The sequence below is a fragment of the Trichoderma aggressivum genome (genome assembly GCF_033847375.1).
Source record: "Trichoderma aggressivum f. europaeum strain CBS 100526 chromosome Unknown scaffold_013, whole genome shotgun sequence".
NCBI lineage: Eukaryota > Fungi > Ascomycota > Sordariomycetes > Hypocreales > Hypocreaceae > Trichoderma > Trichoderma aggressivum.
In genome coordinates, this window is record NW_026946379.1 from 360,353 (window position 1) to 384,039 (window position 23,687).

The window sequence follows — 23,687 nt, forward strand, 5'->3', positions numbered from 1 at the left end:
CCCCCCCCCCCCCCCCCCCCCCCCTTCTGTCTTCCCCCATCTATTCCTCTCATAGCCATACGTAGCTCTCTCTTGTAATACACGTACTCTCTCTCTGTAATAGCACACACATATACACACGCAAACTTTCATACACCGTGCTCTACTCAACAACATCCATGACTTACACGCCTCGAACCAACAGTGCGATGAATCCAAACCCGCCTGTCGCCGCTGCCACGCATCTGGCTTCACATGCAACTACGCCCGCACAGCCCCAACCCTCCAGCTTTCCCACTCCAGCGTCCTGAGATTCGATCTCTCGCCCAGCCAAGTCCCAGTCCCCGTTGTCAGTCTTCTCCCCACGGATAGCATCTTCTGGGACGCCTCTCTCCAGCCTGGCCTGCGGATTCCCATAGTCTTGCCTCTGCAGGGCAGGCTGGGCGAATACACTCTACGGCCACAAGACTACGCAGCTCTACATCGATTTCAGACGAGGACGATTTCATCATTGGGGACCACCAGTCAGAGGAAATGGTATCCCAAGATTGTATCTGGTCTCGCAAAGGAGGCAAGTCTCGTCTTTCCACCCCCTCCTCGATGCACCATGTCGTACATCGACATCCAAGCAGCTTCGATGCTAACAACCTTCAACTCACAGCACCCCTTCCTCTTCCACTTCTTCCTCGCCCTCTCCCTCCTCCACGACGCCCACCTCTCCCGATCCCCCCTCCCCCAATCCCACCACGCATCCCTCGCCTTCCACTGGTACCACGGCTCCGCCATCCTCTCCCACTTCCTCTCCCTCCCCTCCCCCGAAACGACCCTCTCCTCCTCCCACCGCGACGCCCTCTGGATCTGCGCCTCCACCCTCGGAGCCGCCTCCTTCGCCTCCATCCGCACCCAAGACCCTTCCGCCGCATGGCCCCTCGCCGACCCAAACCCGGCCGTCGACCTCGACTGGCTCAAGATGGGCCACGGAAAGCGCGCCGTCTGGAACATCACCGACCCGAACCGTCCTGACAGCGTGTTTCACAATCTCCTCAACCAAACCCCCATGCAGAATCCCATCGATCCCTCCGTCATTGAACCAAACTCGCTCCCCCCGCTCTTCTACTCGGTCTTCAACCTCTCGGCAACATCATCCCCGGAGACGAACCCGTATCATGGTGCTTGTGCCATCTTTTCCGCGCTTTCGATGAACCCGATCAACGACGACACCGTCATTCTCTTCCTCAGTTTCATCACTCAGATAGACCCCTCATATAGGAGTCTCGTCGAAGAGAAGGATCCTCGTGCGCTCCTCCTCCTCCTATATTGGCACTCCATGGTCGTACCAGAAAAACGATGGTGGTTACGACGGCGTTGTATTGTAGAAGGCAAGGCCATATTGATGTATCTGGAACGGTATTTCTCAGATGATGGCGATATCATGGAGCTGTTGCAAGTGCCAAAGGCAAGACTGGCCAATTGGAATTATAGCAATACGGGCATGGTTGAGAAACATTGATAGAGATGATGATGTATAATGGACACGAGAGTCTGCCAGAGATTCTCGTACATGACTATATACCAATACTATGTAATGACAATGCAAAGTACACCGCTTTATCGCTTGGTGAGAAGATGGAAAGAAAGAAAAAGCTACATTATAAGCATAAACATAAACATGGCGGCTGTACACGCTGTGTTCCCCCTTCATTTAGCCAATCCATCTCTTACTACCATGTCCCACTGGCCACTTCGTTCGTCGCTATGGGACCATCCTGCTGCTCTGGCTCTGCAGCCTTGATGCCATCGTCCGGGGGACTCATCAGTGGATGCTCGTGGTCATACCCCACGGACTTGACAATGCCAAGGCCTCTTGTACGACCTTCGCGGAAGAGCAGCCGGTCTCCAGGGGCAATGTACTCTGGACGCTGGACGAAGCGGAACGCAACATTGGCACGGTCACCAGTACGGATTAGCTCGCGATCAATGTCAATGATGGCACATGTCTGTGACACAGCGCCAACATGCAGCATGGCCTGGTAGCGCTTCTTGATTGTGGTCGCGTGAGACAAGATGAGAACTGTCTTGGTTAGCATTCCGTTATAATACGCCCAGAGACACCTAGATGACGCACCTTCTGCAACAAACTCGCGAAACACCTTTGGGCCTGTTTGTCCCTCCTCCTTGTGAAGCATCACCATCCCCTTACGAACGTCTCGTCGCTTCATCTTTTTGAGCGCAAACGAGGCAGACTGTCCTGCCTCGGCCACTTGCACGCGTATTCTCTTGCGCTCAATGGAACGCACCGCTGTGGGGGTAAAGTGCCCCAGAGAATCCGGTCCGATGAGGACGTTATCACCCTCGTGAACCATGCCTGACTTGACGATCCCAGAGACCACAGTCCCCGTGAATGGCACCGAGAACGTGTCGTTGACCTGGAACTCGAATGGCGCATCCGAATGGTAGTGGCCGTGGTGCGGCAGCATGTTCAAAAAGGTCCGTACGAGATCGAGGTTCTCGCCGGTGACGTTGGACACCTGGAAGACGGGACATATCCTCTTGCTCACAAACTGGGTCGCCGTGTTGATGCACTCTTCGCGGGTTGTGATAAAGGTCGGCATCTTTCTCGCCCCAGGGCTCTTCATGATCTTGTTGACCTGGCTGATGGTCTCCTTGAGGATGTTGGGCGGACAAATGTCAATCTTGGTGATGATGACCATGACTGGCACGTTGAGCGCAAGCGCAATCCCCAGATGCTCCTTGCTCATACCCACCAATCCGTTGTTGGCCGCAACCATGAGGAGGCAAAAGTCGGGGCTGCTGGACAGCAGGCCGAAGACGGTCGTCCTGAGATACTTTTCGTGTCCTGCCAGGTCGCTAAACGTGATGACCTTGGCGCTGTGCTTTCCGATATCTTCCCAGGACAGCTTTCGACCGGGAGTATCCGAGGTGACGACTTGGCCCAGACTGTCAAATCCCATGATTTCCATGCCCACGGAGCTTGTCCGCCCAGATTCCATTTCGTGCTTGTGGCGGAAGAGATTCACCCGCGCCTTTCCTCGCCCATCGTCAAGATCATTCTTCACCAGGACGCCTAGCAGCGAACTCTTTCCGGCATCAACTGTTGGTGATCCGCCTTTAGCACATGGTTCCGACCCGATGCAGCACGGGAAGCTTCTTACCGTTGCCAACTACGGCTATTCGAGTCTCAATGACGTCTTCTATCTTGCCTGGTATCCTCCGGATTAGAATCTTTCCGCTACAGCTCTTGTCCTTTGTTGGATTGGTGGCCGTGCTCTCAGCCTCTTCCTTGCCGCCCACATTGGTCGTCAGGAGAAGCTGACAGGCTGCGCGCACCGTTTTCGCAGCCTCGACTAGTCTTGGATATGCGATATTCCACTCGTCCAGCGTCAGCTGCATGGATTCGCCGCTGTTCTCGAAGCCAAGGTCAAAAACAGTCTCCCCGGCGCCCTCTTCTATCCGCTCCGTGATGACATCCCCGAGCTTCCGCAACGTGTCATCGTCCGTCCCGAGCACGAGGTCCCTGAGCTTGATCCGCGGCGGCGCAGAGTCTATTAGATTGAGGCTGTCTAGGAGCTCGTCCAGCTCCGCATCGTGCTCTGCCGAGTCGGGAACGGGCTTCTTGGTCGAGGGATACCGGAGGTTCTGCTGCTGCTCTACGTATTCCGCAAAGTCGCTGAGGGCCTGCGCAAGGTCGCATTAGCATTCAATCATGGTCCGACCTAGACCAACTGGCTATTGCAAGGATAGCTTACCGATTCGCCTTTGCGCTTGTCATGTTCGTGGCTTTTGGCCGCCTTGGCCGCCGCCTTGGTCGCCATTATGCCGTGACACCCGTTTTACAATAAATATAATAGATAGCCGGAGGATCTGGAAGGGAAAAGATGCTGGGAAGCATGTTATATAGACGATATACGAGACAAAAATTATGACTCTTCGGCCTGGCTAGGTTTAGCTGTTAGTCAACGGCGAAAGGAGTCACTGTTTGAGCTGAGCCTCAGCCAAGGAGCCTCGGAGAGAGTGGTTGACTGGTTATCGATAAGGCGAGCGTTCGCACAGAAATGTGGGGCGATGACACGACTCGATCTTGGTCTGCGATTAGAGCATACCGCCACTAATTACATATCGCCGTATCTGTCTGCCTGCCCATGTCCAGACAGCCCTCCTTGTCCTTTCAGAGAGACGGAGAGAACAGAACCAAAGATGCGTGCGCATTGATTCCACTCCTTCAAGAGAAATATGAAAAGAAACTCTGCGAGGAGAGGGGAACCGACTACAGCATGCTGACCCGTCTCCCTCCATCCTTGTCATCCAGTGCCATAGACTCGTTCACCCTTGGCAAGAGTCTCCAGCGACATCGGTCAAGTCCATATACAGCGAGCAACAGAGGAATTCGATGTACACCGGCCAATGTAAATCAGCTGCAGCAGTTTGTCGCCTCGTTCATCGTGTCACTTTCGCAATTGCCTGCTCATGCCACGGTAAAGGTCAGGAGCGCGTCATGTATTTCTTCGCATCGTATGGATCGTGGGGGCTTGTCTCAGTTTCTCATTGGTATCATTGCTGCAATTTGCTGTCTATTCTAGAAAGGAACCTGGGGAGAGATCAAAACGACGCTATCGCCTGTGAATCTGTTAGCCACCCCTCCCTTGACCACTGCAGTCACATGCAAGAAACTGACCTCTCACAAACAACATTTCTGATTTCCTGCTAATTGTCTTGCCAAATGTTAGCCCCATATGCTGCTGCTTGTGAACCGTCATCTCCTCACCTTGACCTCGTCGCTCTCCTCCTCGTCATCGTCGACGGCATAGATGGTCTCCTCCACATCGCCCAGCACCAGGTTGCAGTGGCTATCGTAGGCCTATAACAACAACTTCATCAGCACTCATCCACCTCTAGAACCGAAAATCCACGAATGGCGCGTACATGGAGCTTGCCCTTGAGCTCTCGGTCACCGCGCAGCTTGACAAAAACCACTTCGTTGAGCAGTAGCCGCACAAGATCGAGCGGCTCAGCCACGTGGCTGGATTCCTCCCCAACATCCGCCATGCTTCGTATCTCGAGATTCGCTTCTGTGTACCTGAGCCGGAGGGAAAAAAAGAAAGAACTGCGTTTGTCGAATGCGTTGAGCTCGTGTGAATCCGGCAGCTTCTTGAGATGGCCTCGACAAAAAAAGCTAGCCTTGCCCCTCCATGCCGTGGGAAATCTTCGGCGGGCGCATTCGCCAGAAATGCATATCACAATATGCAAGTATCGAGGCAGAACCCCATATCGCTTCAGAGCTTCTTCAAGACCCGCGGCCCCGTTGTGAAGCCACTTTTACCCCAGATTCCTAGAGAATCGCGCCAGTATCAACTAGCCCAGTCGCTCGGACAAGTCAATCGCAGCTCTCCTCACCCTGCGTGGCCTTCTCAATGGTCTGCAGAATAGCATCATGACGCCTAGACGACTTGTCTGGCCCGGACGCCGCCTCGGACTGGCAGCGCTGAGAAACCAGCGTCACGATGCTTCACCTTTGCCGTTGAGATGTGGGCGACAAACCACTGGCCGGCGCAGTCTAGCGTCTCACACGACTTCGTCCAGTGTACAGAGTCATTTGCTTTCAGAGCTGACTCCTCCCAGCGTTCGGCCCGAGTTGGGGATTCTCCTGGAATCCATCAGGAAGCGCAACATGTCCCGAATCGGCTGGGAGTTCACTGCCTGGACCGATATCCTAAGCGATGTCAACCTACCATATCACGAAGCCGCAGTTCGAGAAGCCCGAGAGCTTCCTGTATCGACCTTTTCCGAGATCTTGCGCAGTATTGACCCGCTACAGTCTCCTGCAGCTGACATCGCACATGGACTCAACCTCACTCCGGCACATGCGCAGTTCACCTTTCCCGGCATGCTGCTCAACCAGTTTGGCGTACGCAAAGTCCATCACGGCATCCTCCAGGGCGTCCGGACCCTTATTGAGATTCGCAGTCAAGCCCCGCCGTCTCACAGCCCAACGGCCGCAGACTTTGAAGTAGCCATGAGATGTGCGGGCGCAGCAATGGACCATCAACAAGCCAAGGCATTCTGGACCGCCATGGCAGCCCAAGGCTTGCAGGATTCTCGGTCGTCAAAGTCGTGGTCCGACTTTATCAAGGCTCGTTTCATGGTAGAGCCCGTCTACTACCAGTTCGACCGCTCCAGAGTTGCGTTCCTTGCGCGCGACCTGTACAGCAACCACAACCCGCTGCCTGTATCGAAGCTCGAACGCCTGGAAAACATCAGATTCGGCGTCAACGCTTTGAAGAGAGAGCCGTGGAACCGCAGACCAGACCAGTTGGACGAAGACTTGCGGCGTCTCCTCCGCCGGCGCGCAGGCTACACGAGCTACAAGAACCACTGGATACGAAACCTCTACTACGGCCACGAAATGGACGAAGAGCTCCTGTGCACCTCCATGATCGCCTTTGCCAGGTCCAGCTCCGTCTACTCCATCAAGAAGCTCATCCTGGAGAGCTACCACGGCATCGTCGTCACCACCACCGAAGATGGCGGCATCCAAGTATCCGGAGGCCGCGACTTCGCCCACAACTCCCCCCTGAAACCGACCCCGCGCCTGTTGCACGCCATCGTCGAGGCCTTTGGGTCCATGTCGCACATCGTCCTCGGCACGAAGCTGCTGGACTTTGTCTCCCGCCGCTACGGCATCGCCATCCCGCACGAGACGTGGTCCAGCCTCCTCAGCTGGACCTACGTCTCGGCCTCCAAGCCCTTGAAGCGCACCCGCGACATCCACTCCGGCAGCCTCTCCACGGCCAGCTCCGCCGCCGACGTCCGCCACGTCTGGGACGTCATGACCGCGGCGCCGTACAGCGTCACCCCGACGCTGGCCGACCTCGACATCTACGTCAAAACCCTCATCAACCAGCGCTCCTTTGGCCAAGCCATCGGCGCCATCCGCACCCACGCAATCCCCCTCTACGACTCCCTCACCACCGCCCACCACACCGCCCTCGCCGACGAAGTCCTCCAGCTCGACGCCCTCCACTCCATCTCCACCGCCCACGCCTCCTCCCTCACCTCCCGGGCCACCTCCCGCCGCCGCCAGGCCCAGCTCTACAAGGACCACGCCCACCACACCATCTCCTCGTGGTTCGCCCGCCTCCTCAAGTCCGCTTCCGCCACAAAGGCCCGCCAGTCCTCCCTCATGCGCGTCCGCGTCCCCGACCTGCTCCTCGAGTTCCCCGGCTTCTTCCACCACGAGATCCGCTACCGCACCGCCCAGGGCCACGTCGTCCTGCGCCGCCCGGACGCCGACGTCACCCGGCGCTTCGACTGGGACGCCGGCACCTTCCGCCGCACCCTTCCGCAGAAGAAGGCCGGTCTCTATGCGCGAGAGTTTGAGGGCGCCAGCGACCCCGAGTTTCCCTGGCCTCAGGTTGACAGCATCAAGGTGTTGGAGTGGAAGAGGGTGCCGAGGAAGAGATCCGAGCTGGCGCGTCGACCGCCGGGTGAGGCGGCGAGGGAGTCGAGGGCGAAAGGATGGTGGGATGCCTTGGAAGAGGAATTGATGCTGTAGACTCTATTTCCTTTCTTCTTGCTTCTGAATACATGTGCTGTATTCGATAGATGGGTCCATTTGTCTATAGAAGAGTGTCTATAAAGAGCATCCACATACAAGCCAAAGGAAAAAAAAATATATTAAATGAAACATCTTTATCCAAGTAAAGCTGAGTCTCATATACACATCTCACAAAAAATACTCAAAAATCTGCATCAGATATCACAAGTGCCAGTCATGATTCGTAATTCATCCAATCCATCTATCCCAAGAAGCCAAAAGCCAAAGATAAACCATCGATATGTACAAGATGCAGCCAACCTAGGGTATTTCCCACCTGCCCCCATCTCACTTCGAAACAGTCCACCCCTGAAAGAATGCAGAAGCGAGTCGATGCGTTCGTTACAACATGATTGTTCCAGCTCGCAAATAAAACCCAATGGTTCGTGATACTAAACAGCGTAAAGGTGAAATGTCCAAACCCACAATGCCAGTCGTAACCAAATGATGTACAAAGAAAAAAAAAAGTGTTGCCTTGAAAGTTCAAAAGAGAAACCTCCTTTAAAAGCAGTGTAGAAATGAGTGCATAATGTTTGCGAAATGTCAAGATAATATATCATCAACCTCCAATGGCGGCCTCGGCCAAAACTCCCAGCAAGCTGGCAGCGGCACCACCAATGCCAACCATTCCGAGCGCCTCGCCCCATGGCTGCCGCCTAGCAGGTCTCTCCCGTCTCCGATCGTCGCGGCGATCGCGGTCGTTGTGATGCGACCGATAACCGTCGTCTCGATCTCGATCTCGGTCACGGTGGTCTCGGCGATATTTGTCGTCATATGACGGATCACTGTCACGCCTCCTTCTGTCCCTGTCTTCGCGGCGTCTAGAATGATCATCTCTGTCTCTTTCGTCGCGGTCGCGAGACTTCTTGGAAGAATTGGAATCTCGACTCTCACGGCCCTCCTTACCCTCGCGACTGTCCTTATCTGGTCGGGCTTCCACCTCGTAGGGGTCAGGGCCGAAGCGCACATGGTTGGTGTTTTTGTTCTTTAGGATGGGCTTCGGCATCACGGGGTTGGGTGCAGACGACCTCTTGCCCCTTTCCGGCGGATTCACAATGATGGGATGGTTCTTGACATCCTTTTCGTCCAACGCTTTATCGTCGTCGGCGTCAGACACGTCGCTCCGGCGCTCCGAATCTTTGTCGTCTTCAGCGCTTCCATCTCGACTACTCTCGGATCCCGTTCGTTCGGGCCTATTGACGTGATGAGAATGTTGCTTGCTGACTGGAGGTACACTTCGCCGAGCGGCACGGCACTCGGCGCTCAAACGGGCGTAATGGGTAACTTGGTCGAGCGATAGGTGGCCAAGGATGGCGACGTAGCCCGGGCGAGCTTCGTACCGCACGCCGGCACGATGAAGAGCCTCAGGGCTGACGACAGAGCGCTTGATCTTGGTCCACTCTGCATGCATTGGAATATCCCGCCCATAGCTATCCGGAGCCAACCGAGGCAGCGACGCCCCTCCATAGGCCGGCGGAGCACTGGATCCGTACAAGTGAGGCGCTATTCCATCTACACTGAGTTGCCTTGCTTGGGGAATTGCCTGAGGGGCTGTAGACGTCGGTAGCCTTATCTCGGGTAGTGGCAGAGCCCCAGACATGATGGGCTGGAATGATGGAGCATCCACCTGCGTGGGAGAGCTGCTTAGATGGAGGCCAGCCATGTCCGAGCTGAGCGAATCCATCAGTAGCAGATCTCGCGTGGAGATGAAGTCAAAGGATTTCCCAATGTTGCCGTCATTCTCACTCGGAGCACAGGCACGGGGGTCGTACGACAGCTCTTGGGCCAGAGATGGAAGAGGTCGTTGATCCGGCATGAGTCGCTCAGTGTCCATGCTAGCCGTCTTGTCGTAGGCGATGGGCGGAAAGGTCATGTGGCGAGCATATATGGGGTTGGGAACGGAGTCTCCATCAAGCTCAAGGAGCCCTCGGACGGTAGGCGGAATGCCGTCCTTCATGGAGGGCACGGATTCAATCTCTTGGATGTAGGCGCGCAAGACATCCTGTATTGTGTCAGCTTCTACCGTATCTGCGCCACGAGATGTCGTCAAGTGTGCGCAAGGGGACATACCTCATGCTCATCCAGCACCTTGGATGAGAAGCCCTCCCTGACAAGCTCGGCCTTGAACTTCTTCCACATCTTGTCATCTCCGCTACTGGTCTTGTTGCTGTCGCGACGGAAGAGCCTACGGCCAATAGCATCCACCTTGTCCTTGATGGCCTCTAAACCAGGTCCACGGCGGCGGCGAGTTGGCGAAGCGTCCCTCGACTGCAGCAGATCCAAAAAGGCGTCGATGACGGTCTTTTGGTGGACCAGCTTGGCCTGCACGGCGTTGATGCCCTCGGCAGCGCCATCAGCGTAGGGCCCTCCGCCCCTGCTGTTCAAATCCAGGACGAGCTCGAGCTGCTTGAGCGTCGTCTGGGAGTCTTTGACGATGGAGTTTAGCTGCTTGGAATAAGTGGAAGAGTCCGAGGAGTTGAGGCGCGAGTCCGGATCGGCAGCCTCGACACGGAGGTCGCGCAGAGCATTGTGGAGGTTGTGAACGGCTTGCGAGGCGTCGGCAGAGAGAGACGGGACAGTGGACTGGGTGGTGCGCACGTAAAGGGTCCTGGCAAAGGCGTCGACGGCATCGATGTGCTGGACTACGGAGGTACCGCTCATAGCTACCATGCGGTGGCGGAGGCGAAGGGGAAACTTGGTTGGTGAGAGTATGCGATGATGGTTGAGTGATGCTGGCTGCCTTGGGGTTGGAAGCCGGTCGTTGAAACAAAGGGCTGGTTTTGCTTCTTGGGAGAGAATCCAGAGTCACGTTAGGCCGCAGTCATGTAAACAAGAGCCGGAGCCTTATAATAGGTTAACAGGTCAACAGGTTAACAGGTAGTGACGAAGGTCGTCGGTCGCGTGTCTGTCCTCGTGATAGGTGCGGCCTTGTTTGGCTGGCTGATGCGGATCTGCTGGTTGGTCAGCAGCGAAGGTCGATGTGGGCGGGAGATGGCGCAGCAGATGCGCTTCCGGGATCGAGGGGGGTTCGTATGCTCGATATCTCCGATGGGAAAATAAAAATATAAAGAGTTTGTGATGTGATGTTTGTAGAGAGAAGTGGTGGGAGAAAGTGTGAGTGAGTGTTGCAAGAAGAGGAGGGAGGAAGATGGAGGAAGAGGCAAAAGAGAGAGAGGCAAGGCAACCATTTTCAATGACTGACTCTTGACCACTTATCGATACTGCACCCGATATAAACGTCCATGCACAGAGCATCTCAGCACCCCCTCCTCCTCTACCTCTACCTCCTCCTCCTCTTCCTTCTATCCTCGCCCATCACAAGCCAGGAAAACCCCCTCAGACTCGAATCTCTCAAATCACCGCCTGCAAAACAAGCGTCGATGGCCACAGACTCGCACACGCGCCTCAAACATCATCAGCAGTGCCCAAAGTTCGAGACACAGAGCGCAACATGTGGCTTCAAACCCACGGGCTGTGACGTCGTCCACCAGCCCCGCCATGATCAATGCCCTGCTTGTGTGGGGGAACCAGAGGGTTGGCCACAGGGGGTCTTACAGGGGGGTCTGTTCTGTCCCTTGAAAGCTACAGTAGAGCCTGGAAGAGAGCTGGAGGGCTGGAACTGGCCGCCATCCCCGACCCCTGTCGACGGCCAGTCATTGATCCATAGGTGATTTGCATGTGCTCAAATGTCTTGCAACCTGGATGGGCGGATGGAAGCATCTCAAGGATGCCCTAGAAACCACCAACACTTTCGCTGGTAGTCAGTCGGTACCGGTACCTACCGCTTGGTGGCTTGAGCGGCTGGACGGCCCAACGGACAGCCTTGGGAGAAGCCTTGACGCCATTGGAACACCGACAGCCAATCCCCTTGTTGACGTCAAGATGAGCCTCTGTCCGTCTACAGTACCTACCTCTGTACGAGTTACATGTACATGCTCCGTACCTACACAGTCCATCATCACCAGCATCGGCATCGGATCTCCCCTGTCTGTCTCATTCAATTTCTTCTTCAGCTTTTTTCTCTCTCTTCATCGCCGCTCTAATAATAGGCAACTCTCCGTCTGCATCTCCATTTTGCCACCTCGTGTCTCGCACTCGCCAATGCCCGCCCCAACTCGATACGATACGGGCCTCGCCAATCTCATCCAAGCTAATCTTGCCTTTGATGCATGTCTCGCAACGAGGCTGTGCTGCACTGCATCAGCCCGTGAACTCTTCGGAGCCCCCCGCACTCCACAGCGAATGCGTCTGTCCATGGCAAGGTCAAGGTGAAACAGCTTCGAGGCGCAATTGGTTCGTTGGCTGCAAACTTGCTTCTCAACTATACGGGTACGGGTACGGGTACCTGTATATGCAACCCTCCAGAAAACAACCCGAGAGAAGAAAAGACACAAAAGAAGCTGCGCCTTGTTATTCTAGATTGAGCTCCATGTCGTTCCTCTTCTCGGTGTTTGAGATCATGTGTCGGCTTCTGGCATTAGGCAAAGGCCGACTTCGCAATCAACCAACTCTCCGACTTTAGCTTCCAACTTACATCCTAACGCAGTCCATGCTCTTTCAGCCCTGCTTTTTCACCTCTTCCAGACTCCAGTCCATACCAATAAGTCTCCCCCCCCCCTCTCTCTCGCTCCTTGGCCCCTTATTTTCATGCATCTTCACCCTCAGCTCCCCAAAGTTCCGTGCCCTAACCCAAGAAGTCTCGATGCATCCAGACATGAACAATTCAAGGCGAGCTTCTCAAAAGACCGCCTCTCCCCCGCTTGTCAGGTCCCAACTACCCATGTCCTTGCATTCCAGTTCAGCCCGTGATAGGGCACATGTCCTGGCGACATGTCACACATACATGACTGCCTCATTCTACCCTCTTCAACGCAGTCTTTAGAATGCTTCATCACCGTTTGCATGTGATAATCATGTCCATTGACTCTCTAATCGAACTCGAATACGAGCACGCAATGCATATATGGAGAAATAAAATCCATTGCCTCATTTCAATTACATACCAGATCTATCTCTTTCTTTGCACAACAATGGTATTATCCAGCTAGGTATCCGGCCATCGGAAACCTGATCCTCCCCCCCTCACTCAAGTCCCTTTGGCCCCCTCCCCTCCCCCTTCACCGAAAATCCCACTCCCCTCGTGGGATGCAAGGCATCTAGTTGCCTCACTTTTTTTGCTTGGTTCACATTTTCTCCGATTTGGCTAGTTGCCCAAGTCAGTTACCGATTTCCCTCTGAGCCGCACTAGTCAAGAAATCCTTCCGTCCATCCCCCCTCCCCCCTTTCTAGAGCACCCGCTCAGAAATTACTTCATCCGTATCCCCCGAATCTTTTCCTTACACACCATGTAAGAGCAAAGCAAAAGAGTGCTCAAATGGCTAGCTTCTCCAGCGAGTAAGCCTCCACCTTTTGACTGATCAGGTGTCCGGTTTCTCGAATGCTTCGCTGAACCACTTCACCTCCCGACACCACCTTTTCTCTCGTAGGCAGCAGCTTCGCCTTCAAGCCGAGCGGCAGCAGTCGAGATTCGCGGTTCTCCAAGTGGACGACGATCGGCTTGTTCGGGCCCCAATTCTGTCTAGTTGCACCGCCCTTCTGCACCGCATTTCCGAATCGCACGGTTTCTCCCAGGATACCGTTCAAGAAGACGGCTTCTTCGATGCCCTCGAGTGCGGCAGTCACTTCGAGCCGTAGGGCAGTCAAAAAGTCGCTCGTCTCGGCCTTGTCTGCCCAAGAGATGGCATCATTGAACAGCCACCCGCCGGCTCCCACCGCATCCAGGCATCGGCCCAAGAGGTCGGCAATCAGGGCAATGACACCATCTGGAGGAGGCTCATTGCCCTCTGCGTCAAAGCTGGTAGGATCAATGTACAGCGAAGTCCACGCTCCACGTAGCAACTCCACTCGTAGCAGGTAGATGAGCGACATGATGTCGTCTGTCGACACCGTCGTTCGGAGTGCCTTGACCGTAGACACTGCAGGCAGACGCCACAGCTTGGTGAATGCCAGAGTCAATCCACGGGAGCGGCTACTTGAGTCATCGCCGAGATAGTGCTCTGTAACTGCAATCTTGCGCTCCAAATCATCCAGGTCCATCTCAATGTCGTCCTTGTTGCCTGTACCGGTGCTGTTGCTCTGATGCGGCTCATTCGTCAGCAGCTTGGTGGCCTCCAGTTTCCCCTCGGGAATCAAGTCCATGCTGAGCATCAGAGCCCTGATGGCAAGCAAAAGTTCGACTTCGCCTAGCTTTGTTGCCTGCAGATAGTTCAAAAGCAGGGTCAGGGAGAGATCGGCATCCGCAAGGCATCGAATCAAGTCGCCCGCCACGGTACGGTTGTCTGACGCTTCGGGTGCTAGTTCATCCCTAAAGGCTGTTCGCAGGTTGGATAGGGTGAGGTGGCCGGCGACCACCAGGTATGTCGTCACATTGCTCTCGGGCAAGACGAGACGCAGCTCAGGCCGTGTGATATCGTTGACCTCCTTAATGTCGACGGAAAATATCTGGCTGATGGCGTAAATGATCCATCTGCGGTCCACCGCCGGATATGGTGTTCTCGATAACCATGCCCATTCTGGCAACTCCTGAGAGTCAGAGGCTTCCTGAGCCTTCGTCTTCTCTCCGTTCGTCTGCCCTGTGCCCTTTTTGGACACGCCAAACTTGCCGCGCAGGACATCCTCCCACTTGCCAAGCTCATTATTCGCGAGCAGCTTATCGGCCGCCTCCGTTTCGGTCTGGAATTGGGTGAGATAGTCATCGGTGAGTGTTCCGGGAACTAGCTTGGAAAATTCAGCCGCTTCACATCTAACCCTCTTGGTTGGGATCTCAAGGCCTGTGCCTCGTCCAATAGAGTCGATCAAGAGGCCTTCCTTTCGTCGCTTGCCAGAGTTCTTTGGCGGCTCGACTTGAATGGTAACCAAGATGTTCTCTACGAGGGCGACAACGAGATCCTGGCTTCGCAGGTAGCTGATGAGTTGGCATGATCGCGGCGTCTCGCCTTCAGTCGGGACCTCTGACCAGTCTAGCGTGGCCCTGGAGTGCACAGATCGGTACTGGTAGTTGTACAGACCAATAGAGTTCAGAGAGGAGGCGAGAATAAATGGCTTGAAGAGACGGGCAAAGGACTGGGCATTCTCTGCCTCAATGGAGGACTTGAGCTTGGGGACTGCTCCAGTCAGGTCATAGACGCCGATGGCACCCTCTTGAAGCTGAAGGAGAAGACCGGACTGCACATCCACCTGATAAACAGGCTGCTCGGCGTTGTCCTGGCTGGCGATGGAGGTGATTGGCACAATGTCAAGGGGAACTAAGTGCTGGACATCTGCCGACGCTGATGAGTCGCCGGACACGGCTGCCAGAACGATTAGGTGCCGGCTCTCCACGTTTTGGCTCATACTCTTAGAAATGAGAACAACGAGCTCCAACTGAGAGTCGATAGCCTTTGGTAGAGCGCTAAAGACCTCGGGTCGATTCTTGAATAGTCCTTCGTTGAACTCGGCAGCGCTACCCGAGAGAGCATATTCGACGTGAAAGTCTGAGACATTGGCGGCCACTAGATCCTGAACCATTGATTTGGATGAAGAAGACCAACGGATAGCCAGCGTCTCTCCAGACAAGCACACGACCTCTCCATCTTCACAGACGGCGATAATGTCGCCAATGTTTGCGGCTTCGTTCGAGGGCGAAGAGCAAGTGAGATACTTGACGGCGGAGGTGCTCAAGACTTGGGATACGCTGTTGGACGTCGTCTTTCCGTCGCGGTGGGCCACATCTTTGAAGAGAGTGATTTTATGAGCCCCAGCGTCAGTGGTTGCTATGAATGTGTAACGCAGGGCATCGCTGCTGTTGTTGCGACGGACTCTGACAGAGTAAGGAGGGCTAGTGAACGATTCCTGGGGTGGGATCGGGTATGAGGTGATCAATCTCGACGCAGGGACCTAGTACATGATTAGCACATGTCCATTGGCAACTCAAACAATCCACATACGTCGTAGATGCTGGTTGTCTCTCCATCAACGCCCACCACAAGCTCTGTTCGCTTTCGCTTCTTCTGGCCGTCCCGCTGGCCATAGACTTCTCTGGCAACAATGTTTCCCTTTGTGTGATCCAGAGGCTTCGGCAGCGTTGCCAGCACGTAAGGCTTGTGTATTCTGTATTCGGAAGCCATGGTGACTCTGCTGCTGGCTTGAAGGCTTCGAGTTTGCTGCTTAATCTTTTGCGACTCCAGCGATAGAAGCTATCTCGATAGATAAAAAAAAAAAAAAGTTGGCGGCTTTGCAAAAATCCGTAGTGGGGCTTGCTTAGGTAAGTGCTGTGGCGGGGCGAACGTGGCGCGAATCTACAAGATACAAGATCCCTGTCACTAAGAAAGTGCACGCGTAAATGGAGGATGGACGCGTCCAAGGCCAGAATCGACAACGCGAGTTTTGCTCCCGATGCGGGCTCGACGATAGATTTGCAGTTGCAGTTGCAGTTGGGACACCGGTGAGGCTTGGAGGAACTTGATAATCTGCATGTGCAGGGTCGCCTATCTTATCCTTATCTTCTTTGTCTCTGTTCATCCTCTTTTGTCTTCTTCTTCTTCTTCTTCTTCCTCTGTGTTGCTATAGATATCGTTCAATTCTTCCAACCAGCAACTTCATGTCGAAATAAAGGTAGGGCGGCGCAAGACGCTAAAGAAAGCCGTCACCTGTGCTAATACCACTCTTCTCCTACACAGACGTACTCGGATCAATGGGACCGGTTCTGGTCGCTACAATGGTGCAGGGCGAAGATGGCGAACCGTCGGCCAAGAAGCTCCATCCATTCTTCACCAAGAGCGATATCGATCAGCCTATTGTTCCTCCGGCACCGCTACCTGTAGAGCCTGCACAGCCTGTATCCGACGATCCCCCTACAAACACCACCGAAGGCCCCAAGCGAAAGCGACGAAGGACAGACACATCTCTGGCCCACGACGATCCCGAAGTCAAAAAGTCTCGTCGGGGGAGGAAGAGTGCAAAGCAGACACTGAACGGTGCTATTTTGAGCCATCTCAATAGACCGGGCCAGGATGTCGTATCCGCAAGCGAACCCACGCCTGGCCAGCTGGCTGTTCCTACGTCCACGCTCAGCGAAGTGGCCCCAGAGCAACTAAATGAGGCGGCTCTCCAGACATTGAGCAAAGTCGAACCTCCACAACTCCCGCCCGATGCTCCGAGACCCCAGACGCCCATTCTTATGCAGCCGAAGAAAGTTCTCAAGTGGAATCCAAAAACTGGAACATTAGGCTCGCCTCCAAAGCCAAAAGCGACAAGCAAGCCGAGTCTCATTGTCACGATCAGATATGGGCGGGACGATGAGCATCGAAAGAATATGAGCGAGAGGATTAATGAGATACTTGAAGGGAGGCTGAACTTGTCGCCTGAGCCAAGCAAACGCAAAAGCACTCAGCCTAGACAAGAGCAGGGAACCGGGACAGTTGAAAAATCAAAAACCACACACCCGTTTTTCATTGGCAAACCGAAACCGCAATCTGATGTCGGCACACCAGGCGATTCGACCAAGAAATCCTCGAGCCACAGGAGCAGCGTGTTTATGTCTACGCCGGTCTCACCAAAGAAACCCAGGAATCCTTTTTCTTCGGGCAAAGCCATCCAGTTTGGCATCAAATCGGGCGGTACCAAGATCCCCGGCGCCATGCATCCATTGTGGCCAGCTCATGGGATGGCTCATGTGCGGGATGCTGATTTCCCCTACATGAGGGTAACCATTCGAGAATCTGGAATAGGATACAGGAGATCAAAAAGGGTGGCTGTCTCTATTGCGCCTCATGAGTCTGTGCTGCGGTATCTTGTAGACGGGTTAGACATGACGAGGATGCGTCACAGCCTTCCCAAGAACGACAACAACTTTTTACCAGCGCCTCCTGAACTACGTTTACCCCAGAGACACTTTGAAAGCGGCCGAAAACTCCAAAAACGAATCCGACCACAATTACAGAGCCACGTTACCAATCATTCCAAATACGATGAGGGCAATCTCGGTGTCGACGAACTTGCAATTCAGCAACACTCCAACGCCCACCCTGCCACCAGTCGTCTCTACAGGTCCTTGGAGACACAACTTTCAGCCTTTGATAGATCACAATGTGAAGGCAGCGCTTGGATTCAAAAGTACGCCCCAGTCACAGCCGCTCAGATATTACAGCCAGGAAAGGAGGCACTACTTCTCAGCGACTGGCTACAAGCTCTTAGGGTGCAGTCTGTGGGGTCCGGAAGTTTAGAAGCCGACAGGAGCAAGGGGAAGCCGAAGAAGAAGAGAAAGAAGAATAAACTCGACGGATTTGTCATTGATAGCGAAGAGGAGGACGCTGAGATGGATGAGATCTCCGATACCGATGAGGATTGGGCCGCGTTGCCTGGCTCGGGGCTGCTCAAGAGATCTGTCATGCGTAGTATCAGTATGGCGGGCAAGGGCAGCAAAGAGCAGGGCCGTCTCACAAATGCCATCGTCCTAAGCGGACCCCATGGAAGCGGCAAGACAGCGGCAGTCTATGCGGTTGCAAAAGAGCTGGATTTTGAGATTTTCGAAATCAACGCGGGTAGTCGAAGGAGTGGCAAGGATATTCTGGAAAAAGTTGGCGACATGACACGCAATCACTTGGTACAGCACAACCGAGCCGAATCCACCGCCATCGACCCAGAAGAGGTGGCCAATGATATCAACTCTGGGAAGCAAGGCATGATGACATCGTTTTTTAAACCAAAGACGACGACACAACCGACGAAGCCGCAACGAGCAAAGCAGCCCGGGGAGAGCGTCGAGAAAGAGGCGAAAGCGCCGCCTAAAAGTCAAAAGCAATCCCTCATTCTCCTCGAAGAAGTCGACATCCTTTTCGAAGAAGACAAGCAATTTTGGGCGACTCTGACCAGTCTCATTGCACAGTCCAAGCGACCATTCATCATGACCTGCAACGACGAGAGCCTAGTGCCCCTGCAGAGCTTGAATCTACATGGAATCTTCCGTTTCTCACCTGCCCCCTCAAGCCTGGCCGTGGATCTCTGCCTCCTTATAGCCGCAAATGAAGGCCACGCCCTTCAAAGACCGGCTGTCGAGGCCTTGTATACCTCTCGCAATCACGATTTGAGAGCAACGATCACCGAGCTCAACTACTGGTGTCAGATTGGAGTCGGCGATCGCAAAGGCGGGTTTGACTGGTTCTATCTTCGCTGGCCTAAAGGCTCCGATCTTGACGAGAATGGCGATGTGGTACGAGTCATCAGTGAAGATACCTATCAGAGGGGCATGGGATGGATTAGTCGAGATCCGGTCGTCTCTACCAAGGGACTTGCCGCCGAACAAGAGGCCATGGAGCAAGCTTGGGATTTTTGGGGTCTCGACATGGGACATTGGCGCAGCAGTGTCGATATGAGATCACCGGGTACGGATGCTGCAGAGCCCAAGAGAAATATGACAATTCTGAGGAGTTTGGAGGCATATGATGACTTTTGCAGTGCCATGAGCTGTGCGGATCTCTACTCAGGGGGCGCCTACGGGGTTAAATTCCAGGAGATTATCGACCCAACCCTGCCTGATCTCGCAAGTCACATCAGAGATGACTTCATCTTGGGGCAGGCTTTTCTGGATGCCGATCCTGTGGTACATTATGCTGCCCCCAACAAGGCCATTTCGACATGTATCACGGCTTTGGCTTGTGCAACGCTGCACAAGTCAAGCACAGAGATGTTCGACGAGGCCTCGGTACCAGTTTTGAGGCCAGCAGATGAAGAGCAGACTATTGCAATTCTCGATTCATCCTTTCGATCGTATCCTCATCAAACGACGAGGATGGACATTGCCATCGCATTTGACCCCATCGCTGTGGCCCCCAAGGTTGCGCCAACCACGTATCTCGACCCATCCGTCTTTGATCGCACGACGGCGCTCATTGTCCTCGACGTCGCGCCGTGGGTTCGGGGCATCGTGGCATACGAACACCAGCTCATGCAGAGACGGCTGAAGCTGAGCAACCTTCTCAGCGAGGGCGGCAAGCGGAAGCGAATGCGCACCACAAGGAGCGCCTACTCGGCGTTGGAAGGCGGAGAGCGCCGGACAACCAGGAGGGAGAGGCACTTTGGCGATTGTCTGTCGACGCAGCATGTTTTGCGCACTGGAGGCGATAGGTGGACGGATCTGGTTGCGGAGGAGGTGGCCAAGTCGGAGGCGGAAGAGAGCACTGCGGCGAGCAGTCCTGCGTCTGACGATTTAGCATTACCGTGATGTTGATGTATACGCATACTTGAGTTGACAGCCGGTTTGGAGCATGTGCTAGCTTTTCATTGCATTAGGGGGAAACGATATTGACCATTTAGATAGGGAGTATGATGCAGCCATTATGAATACAGAGCATGCGTGATTATGAGAGTTTTTTCATAGTGGAATGCCATGTACTTGTTGGTTCCATATTCCTTCTTTCCCGTCATGGTATTTATTGAGGTAAAGTGGTTGCATCTCTATTTGTACATATCAACTGTTCTACGTCTTCCAATGCCAACATTCCCATCACAAACTCAATGAGAACTGAAGAGCAACAGGATAATTACTTGTTAATTTGTTACAAACTCATCATTGTTTCTCGTCATCACGTACACTCACTCGTTGACCTACTAATCTCCTTCGACATCAGCAACAAACTACCCTACATCAAAACTATAAATAAAATCTTCTTCTTCCCACCTCCAACAACCCCCCAAAAAAGAAAACACACTCCGTTCCCTCACAAGCGTACAATACAGAATTCTTCTCCAGCGCTTAAAAGCCAGTATAATCCAATTCAGCCGGTCTCGACTCCAACAAAGCAGTCTAGCAGTCACTAAAATCCAGCAAACTAGCAATTTAACCAGGCGAAGAAAAAAAGCAACTCCAAAATCTCAAGCGATAATCATTCTCTTTAATCAGCCGAGATTCACTTGGTTTTGCTCAAAATAAAGAGGCTAATTCAAAAGACACATCATCGCTACTACATCCCGAACTCTTTCAAAGCAGCAAAGACCGAGACCATAAGATGATTATCACTCATACACACACCTTATGTGTGTACCTTCTCACTCGACATACAGTCAGTAATAAATGGCCTGCATATCATATTCGACGAAATTCCCAGCAAGCAGCATCCCTGTCCGTCAGCAAGCCTGCTTGTAACTGTACACACAATGTCTCAACCAACCAAGACGACTTCTTCTCTCACTCATCAGGCAACCATCAACAGCTCCGGTGCCAGCCAAAGGCATAATCCCCGTACATCACCAAACCGGAACAGATTCCAAACCCCGTTCCACGCCCCCCCCAAAGACAAAGCCATGCAAAGTGAGTCGTTTCTTATTAACCGCAGCTTTTTGCCTCGATCCGCTCGCCTACCGTAGCACCAATAAGGTCCCCAAACAGCCCACTCACAAGATAGCAGGGCAGGTCAGCAAAGTGTCCCCATATCAATGACATCTCGCCATTCACCATTCGCAAAAGGCTCAAGCAGAGATCCTTGCTTCGTTCGCCGCCACACCGGAATACTTGTACTTGGCTCTGACCGGGGGGCCGCACTAGGAAGAAAGAGCGGACAGGAATAAGCGGGTTAGGAATCGAAAAAATCGGTCTTACACGATTACTCGTGCCGAGTATTATTATCACGACGAAATATCAGCACAAAAACTCCGCGTTATGACGGCTGTCGGTCATAAGAATAACCTCACTCTCGTACGCAATAACAGCAAGGTTCCTTAGAAGCATCCATCCGTCATGTCTACAGTCGGAGGGCGCCTTGGACAGGCTTAGGAAAGCCTTGCCATCACCCCACGGTATTTAGCGAAAGGAGCTTGTTGAGCGAGAGCCGGCCGCGATGTCATTTTGAGAGATAATATCATGGTCAACTTTGTCTATATTCGTAGCTGATTCTGCGCCCTCTCCCACAACAGAAGCTACACGATACCTAGAGTCAACGGGATCCTTGCCAACCAGGGTCCAAGTTTGGTCCTATATTGGCGGCTCCATCCTACTCACGGAACGTTGTACATAGAGCCCGAGTTCCAATCAATCGAGAAGTCTCGCAAAACCGACGCCGTCAAACACTGGCAAGAGGAGCGCCTCCAGCCGTTCATCATTTGCCAACGCTGTGTTAAACTTGCGGAGGGCCGTAAGGTCATCCTCGGCATGTTTCACGTGTCGCTGCAATCCCCAGTTTGGATTCTCCTCACTCCCATCAGCTACCAGCGCACGCCGGAGGACGTTGTCTGCAATGATGATGCCTCCAGGGCGAAGGAGCCGTGTAGTTGAACCAGGCTGAGAGCCGGCCAGAATGTCCCGGAGATAGTCGGGATAGCCTGATTTCTGAGCATCAATGAATATCAAGTCATACGGCTCCTCGGGTTTCAAAGTCGAAAGCCTTCATCTCTTTGTCAGTCTTGCTCATGAACAAAGCTCTTAACAAGGTTGAAAGAAACGGTGGAGATGAGTGGTTGATTTACGTTTGAAGTGCATCTCCCACGATGATTTCCACATTCTTCACACCCTGCTTCTCAAAAGCCTCGTTTGCAATCTTGGCATATTCTTCCGAGAATTCAAGACCTGTCACTTTGCCATCTGGGCCGACGGAATGTGCCCAAACGAGTGCAGAGAAGCCAACATAAGAGCCAATCTCAAGAATCCGCTTAGCACCAAAGGCTCTGGCAAAAAAGGCAAGGCTCTGTGCTTGCAAACTCGATACCATGTAATCCGAGTCCGAACGGCTTTCCACTATGGAGTCATGATATTCAATGAGGTTCTTTGGCAATGCAGTTGAATTCCGCTCCGAGTACGCCCCCACCTCGGCGGCTACCTTTTCGTTGGGATAGAGGGCTGCGGTGGTTGTCTTGGTCATGTTTGATCAAAGCGTGGTGGTCAAATAGAGATCTAGAAACTTCACGATGCACTATCAAAAAGAAGCACCCAATGTTCAGATGTGCTGGCGATAACGAAAAGAATCGCCCACGACTCCTCATCTTAAGAGTCATAACCGTCTTGAGCTATCTTCGGTCTCCGAGATGGAGCGCGGGGAGAGAGCATTTGGAGATCGGACTGTCGTGATCATCGGCATAGTCGATGGCGTTATAATGCCCTTTCTCCCCTCATCGGTCTCCGAGAGCCGAGCAGGCTGCTAAGAACGCAGCCGACGAACCGCTGGACCTTTGCATCGCCATGATGAAAATCAAACAAGGCCTGCTACGTGGCCTACATCCAAGTTGGATCACACGGCTATAGGTGGAAAAGAGGACGGTCGATGCTATCGCTGGTGTTGACGAATGGCTTGTTTCGCAGTCTCCATACATATCTCGTCTCTACTCCGGTACGTCTTGAGTCCTGAAAGCTCATCTTGCATAGCAGCGTACTATTTTGGTCGTGGTCGTTATCAGGGACCCGACATGGTGCGACTATCAAAGGATCACCGAGCCTGGTGAGGGGTTTGGCGCCCACTGGGGCCTGCAGCGAAATCCCGCTCCTGTAACCGGCTTTGCTATGCCGTGTTTGCTCCATCCAAATAGTTTCCTGAACGAGGCCGTGGGAGGATCCAGCAGCGAACAAAACGGAGGCTGTACCAATCAGGCAGCCAGAGCAGAGGATCGCGATCCCATGCTGTCATTGAGGACAGTAAATGACTGTGCTTTTGACGAGACTGTGCCTCCAAGGAGCTACTTTGCTGTGCCTGCGTAAATAAACCCAGACGCCAATATGCCAAATCTGGTGTATAACCCGATAGCCGAGATATAAAAGAGGCCCAACGCTGAGGCGTAGGTAAGATTGGCTTATTTATCAGCCAGTGGACCTTGGCTGGGAGCCAGGCACTTTTAGGCTCATGACGGAACGAGGGTTGACTTTGACTGAAACTTGTACAGCACAGGATTCATTGAGAGCCGCTGAACTATGGCGCTGATGGGGTTTGAGGATGAGAGAACCGCCCGGGTAAAGGAGGTTGATGTTAGTGCAGCAAGGACATGCATAGCCCGGAACTTGGTCAGTCTGTGGAACCAAGGTGGCACTTGGATTAAACCTGTTGGATTTGCCCGTCATGAAGGCGTCTAAGCCCAAAGC

General features: G+C 53.6%; 8 protein-coding genes across 8 annotated transcripts in view; 3 read left to right on the forward strand and 5 right to left on the reverse strand.

The window, feature by feature from the left end:
* Positions 1 to 1,489, forward strand: part of Triagg1_4248 (uncharacterized protein) — a gene marked incomplete at both ends in the record, with an annotated part of 1,677 nt that extends 188 nt beyond the window's left edge. The window contains one exon of the mRNA XM_062898630.1: positions 104 to 1,489. Coding sequence (XP_062756755.1) covers positions 104 to 1,489 — 1,386 coding nt within the window. The remainder of the gene's footprint in view (positions 1 to 103) is intronic.
* A 211-nt stretch (positions 1,490 to 1,700) lies between these two features.
* On the reverse strand, positions 1,701 to 3,812 carry Triagg1_4249 (uncharacterized protein; the record flags this gene model as incomplete). The annotated part of the gene is made up of 4 exons (XM_062898632.1): positions 1,701 to 2,050; positions 2,105 to 3,091; positions 3,153 to 3,675; positions 3,747 to 3,812. The coding sequence occupies 4 exons, from the start codon at positions 3,810 to 3,812 to the stop codon at positions 1,701 to 1,703; spliced, it is 1,926 nt and encodes a 641-aa protein (XP_062756756.1).
* Positions 3,813 to 4,573: 761 nt separating this feature from the next.
* Positions 4,574 to 5,043, reverse strand: Triagg1_4250 (uncharacterized protein; the record flags this gene model as incomplete). Its single annotated transcript, XM_062898633.1, has 4 exons — positions 4,574 to 4,614; positions 4,673 to 4,709; positions 4,763 to 4,855; positions 4,921 to 5,043. 4 exons carry the CDS (start codon positions 5,041 to 5,043, stop codon positions 4,574 to 4,576), a joined length of 294 nt encoding a protein of 97 aa, XP_062756757.1.
* A 622-nt stretch (positions 5,044 to 5,665) lies between these two features.
* Triagg1_4251 (uncharacterized protein) lies at positions 5,666 to 7,549 on the forward strand (the record flags this gene model as incomplete). The annotated part of the gene is made up of 1 exon (XM_062898634.1): positions 5,666 to 7,549. One exon carries the CDS (start codon positions 5,666 to 5,668, stop codon positions 7,547 to 7,549), a length of 1,884 nt encoding a protein of 627 aa, XP_062756758.1.
* Positions 7,550 to 8,150: 601 nt separating this feature from the next.
* Triagg1_4252 (uncharacterized protein) lies at positions 8,151 to 10,261 on the reverse strand (the record flags this gene model as incomplete). The annotated part of the gene is made up of 2 exons (XM_062898635.1): positions 8,151 to 9,593; positions 9,662 to 10,261. 2 exons carry the CDS (start codon positions 10,259 to 10,261, stop codon positions 8,151 to 8,153), a joined length of 2,043 nt encoding a protein of 680 aa, XP_062756759.1.
* A 2,700-nt stretch (positions 10,262 to 12,961) lies between these two features.
* On the reverse strand, positions 12,962 to 15,756 carry Triagg1_4253 (uncharacterized protein; the record flags this gene model as incomplete). The annotated part of the gene is made up of 2 exons (XM_062898636.1): positions 12,962 to 15,526; positions 15,577 to 15,756. The coding sequence occupies 2 exons, from the start codon at positions 15,754 to 15,756 to the stop codon at positions 12,962 to 12,964; spliced, it is 2,745 nt and encodes a 914-aa protein (XP_062756760.1).
* A 566-nt stretch (positions 15,757 to 16,322) lies between these two features.
* Triagg1_4254 (uncharacterized protein) lies at positions 16,323 to 19,850 on the forward strand (the record flags this gene model as incomplete). Its single annotated transcript, XM_062898637.1, has 1 exon — positions 16,323 to 19,850. One exon carries the CDS (start codon positions 16,323 to 16,325, stop codon positions 19,848 to 19,850), a length of 3,528 nt encoding a protein of 1,175 aa, XP_062756761.1.
* A 1,803-nt stretch (positions 19,851 to 21,653) lies between these two features.
* Triagg1_4255 (uncharacterized protein) lies at positions 21,654 to 22,479 on the reverse strand (the record flags this gene model as incomplete). The annotated part of the gene is made up of 2 exons (XM_062898638.1): positions 21,654 to 22,005; positions 22,088 to 22,479. The coding sequence occupies 2 exons, from the start codon at positions 22,477 to 22,479 to the stop codon at positions 21,654 to 21,656; spliced, it is 744 nt and encodes a 247-aa protein (XP_062756762.1).
* Between the last annotated feature and the right edge of the window lie 1,208 nt (positions 22,480 to 23,687).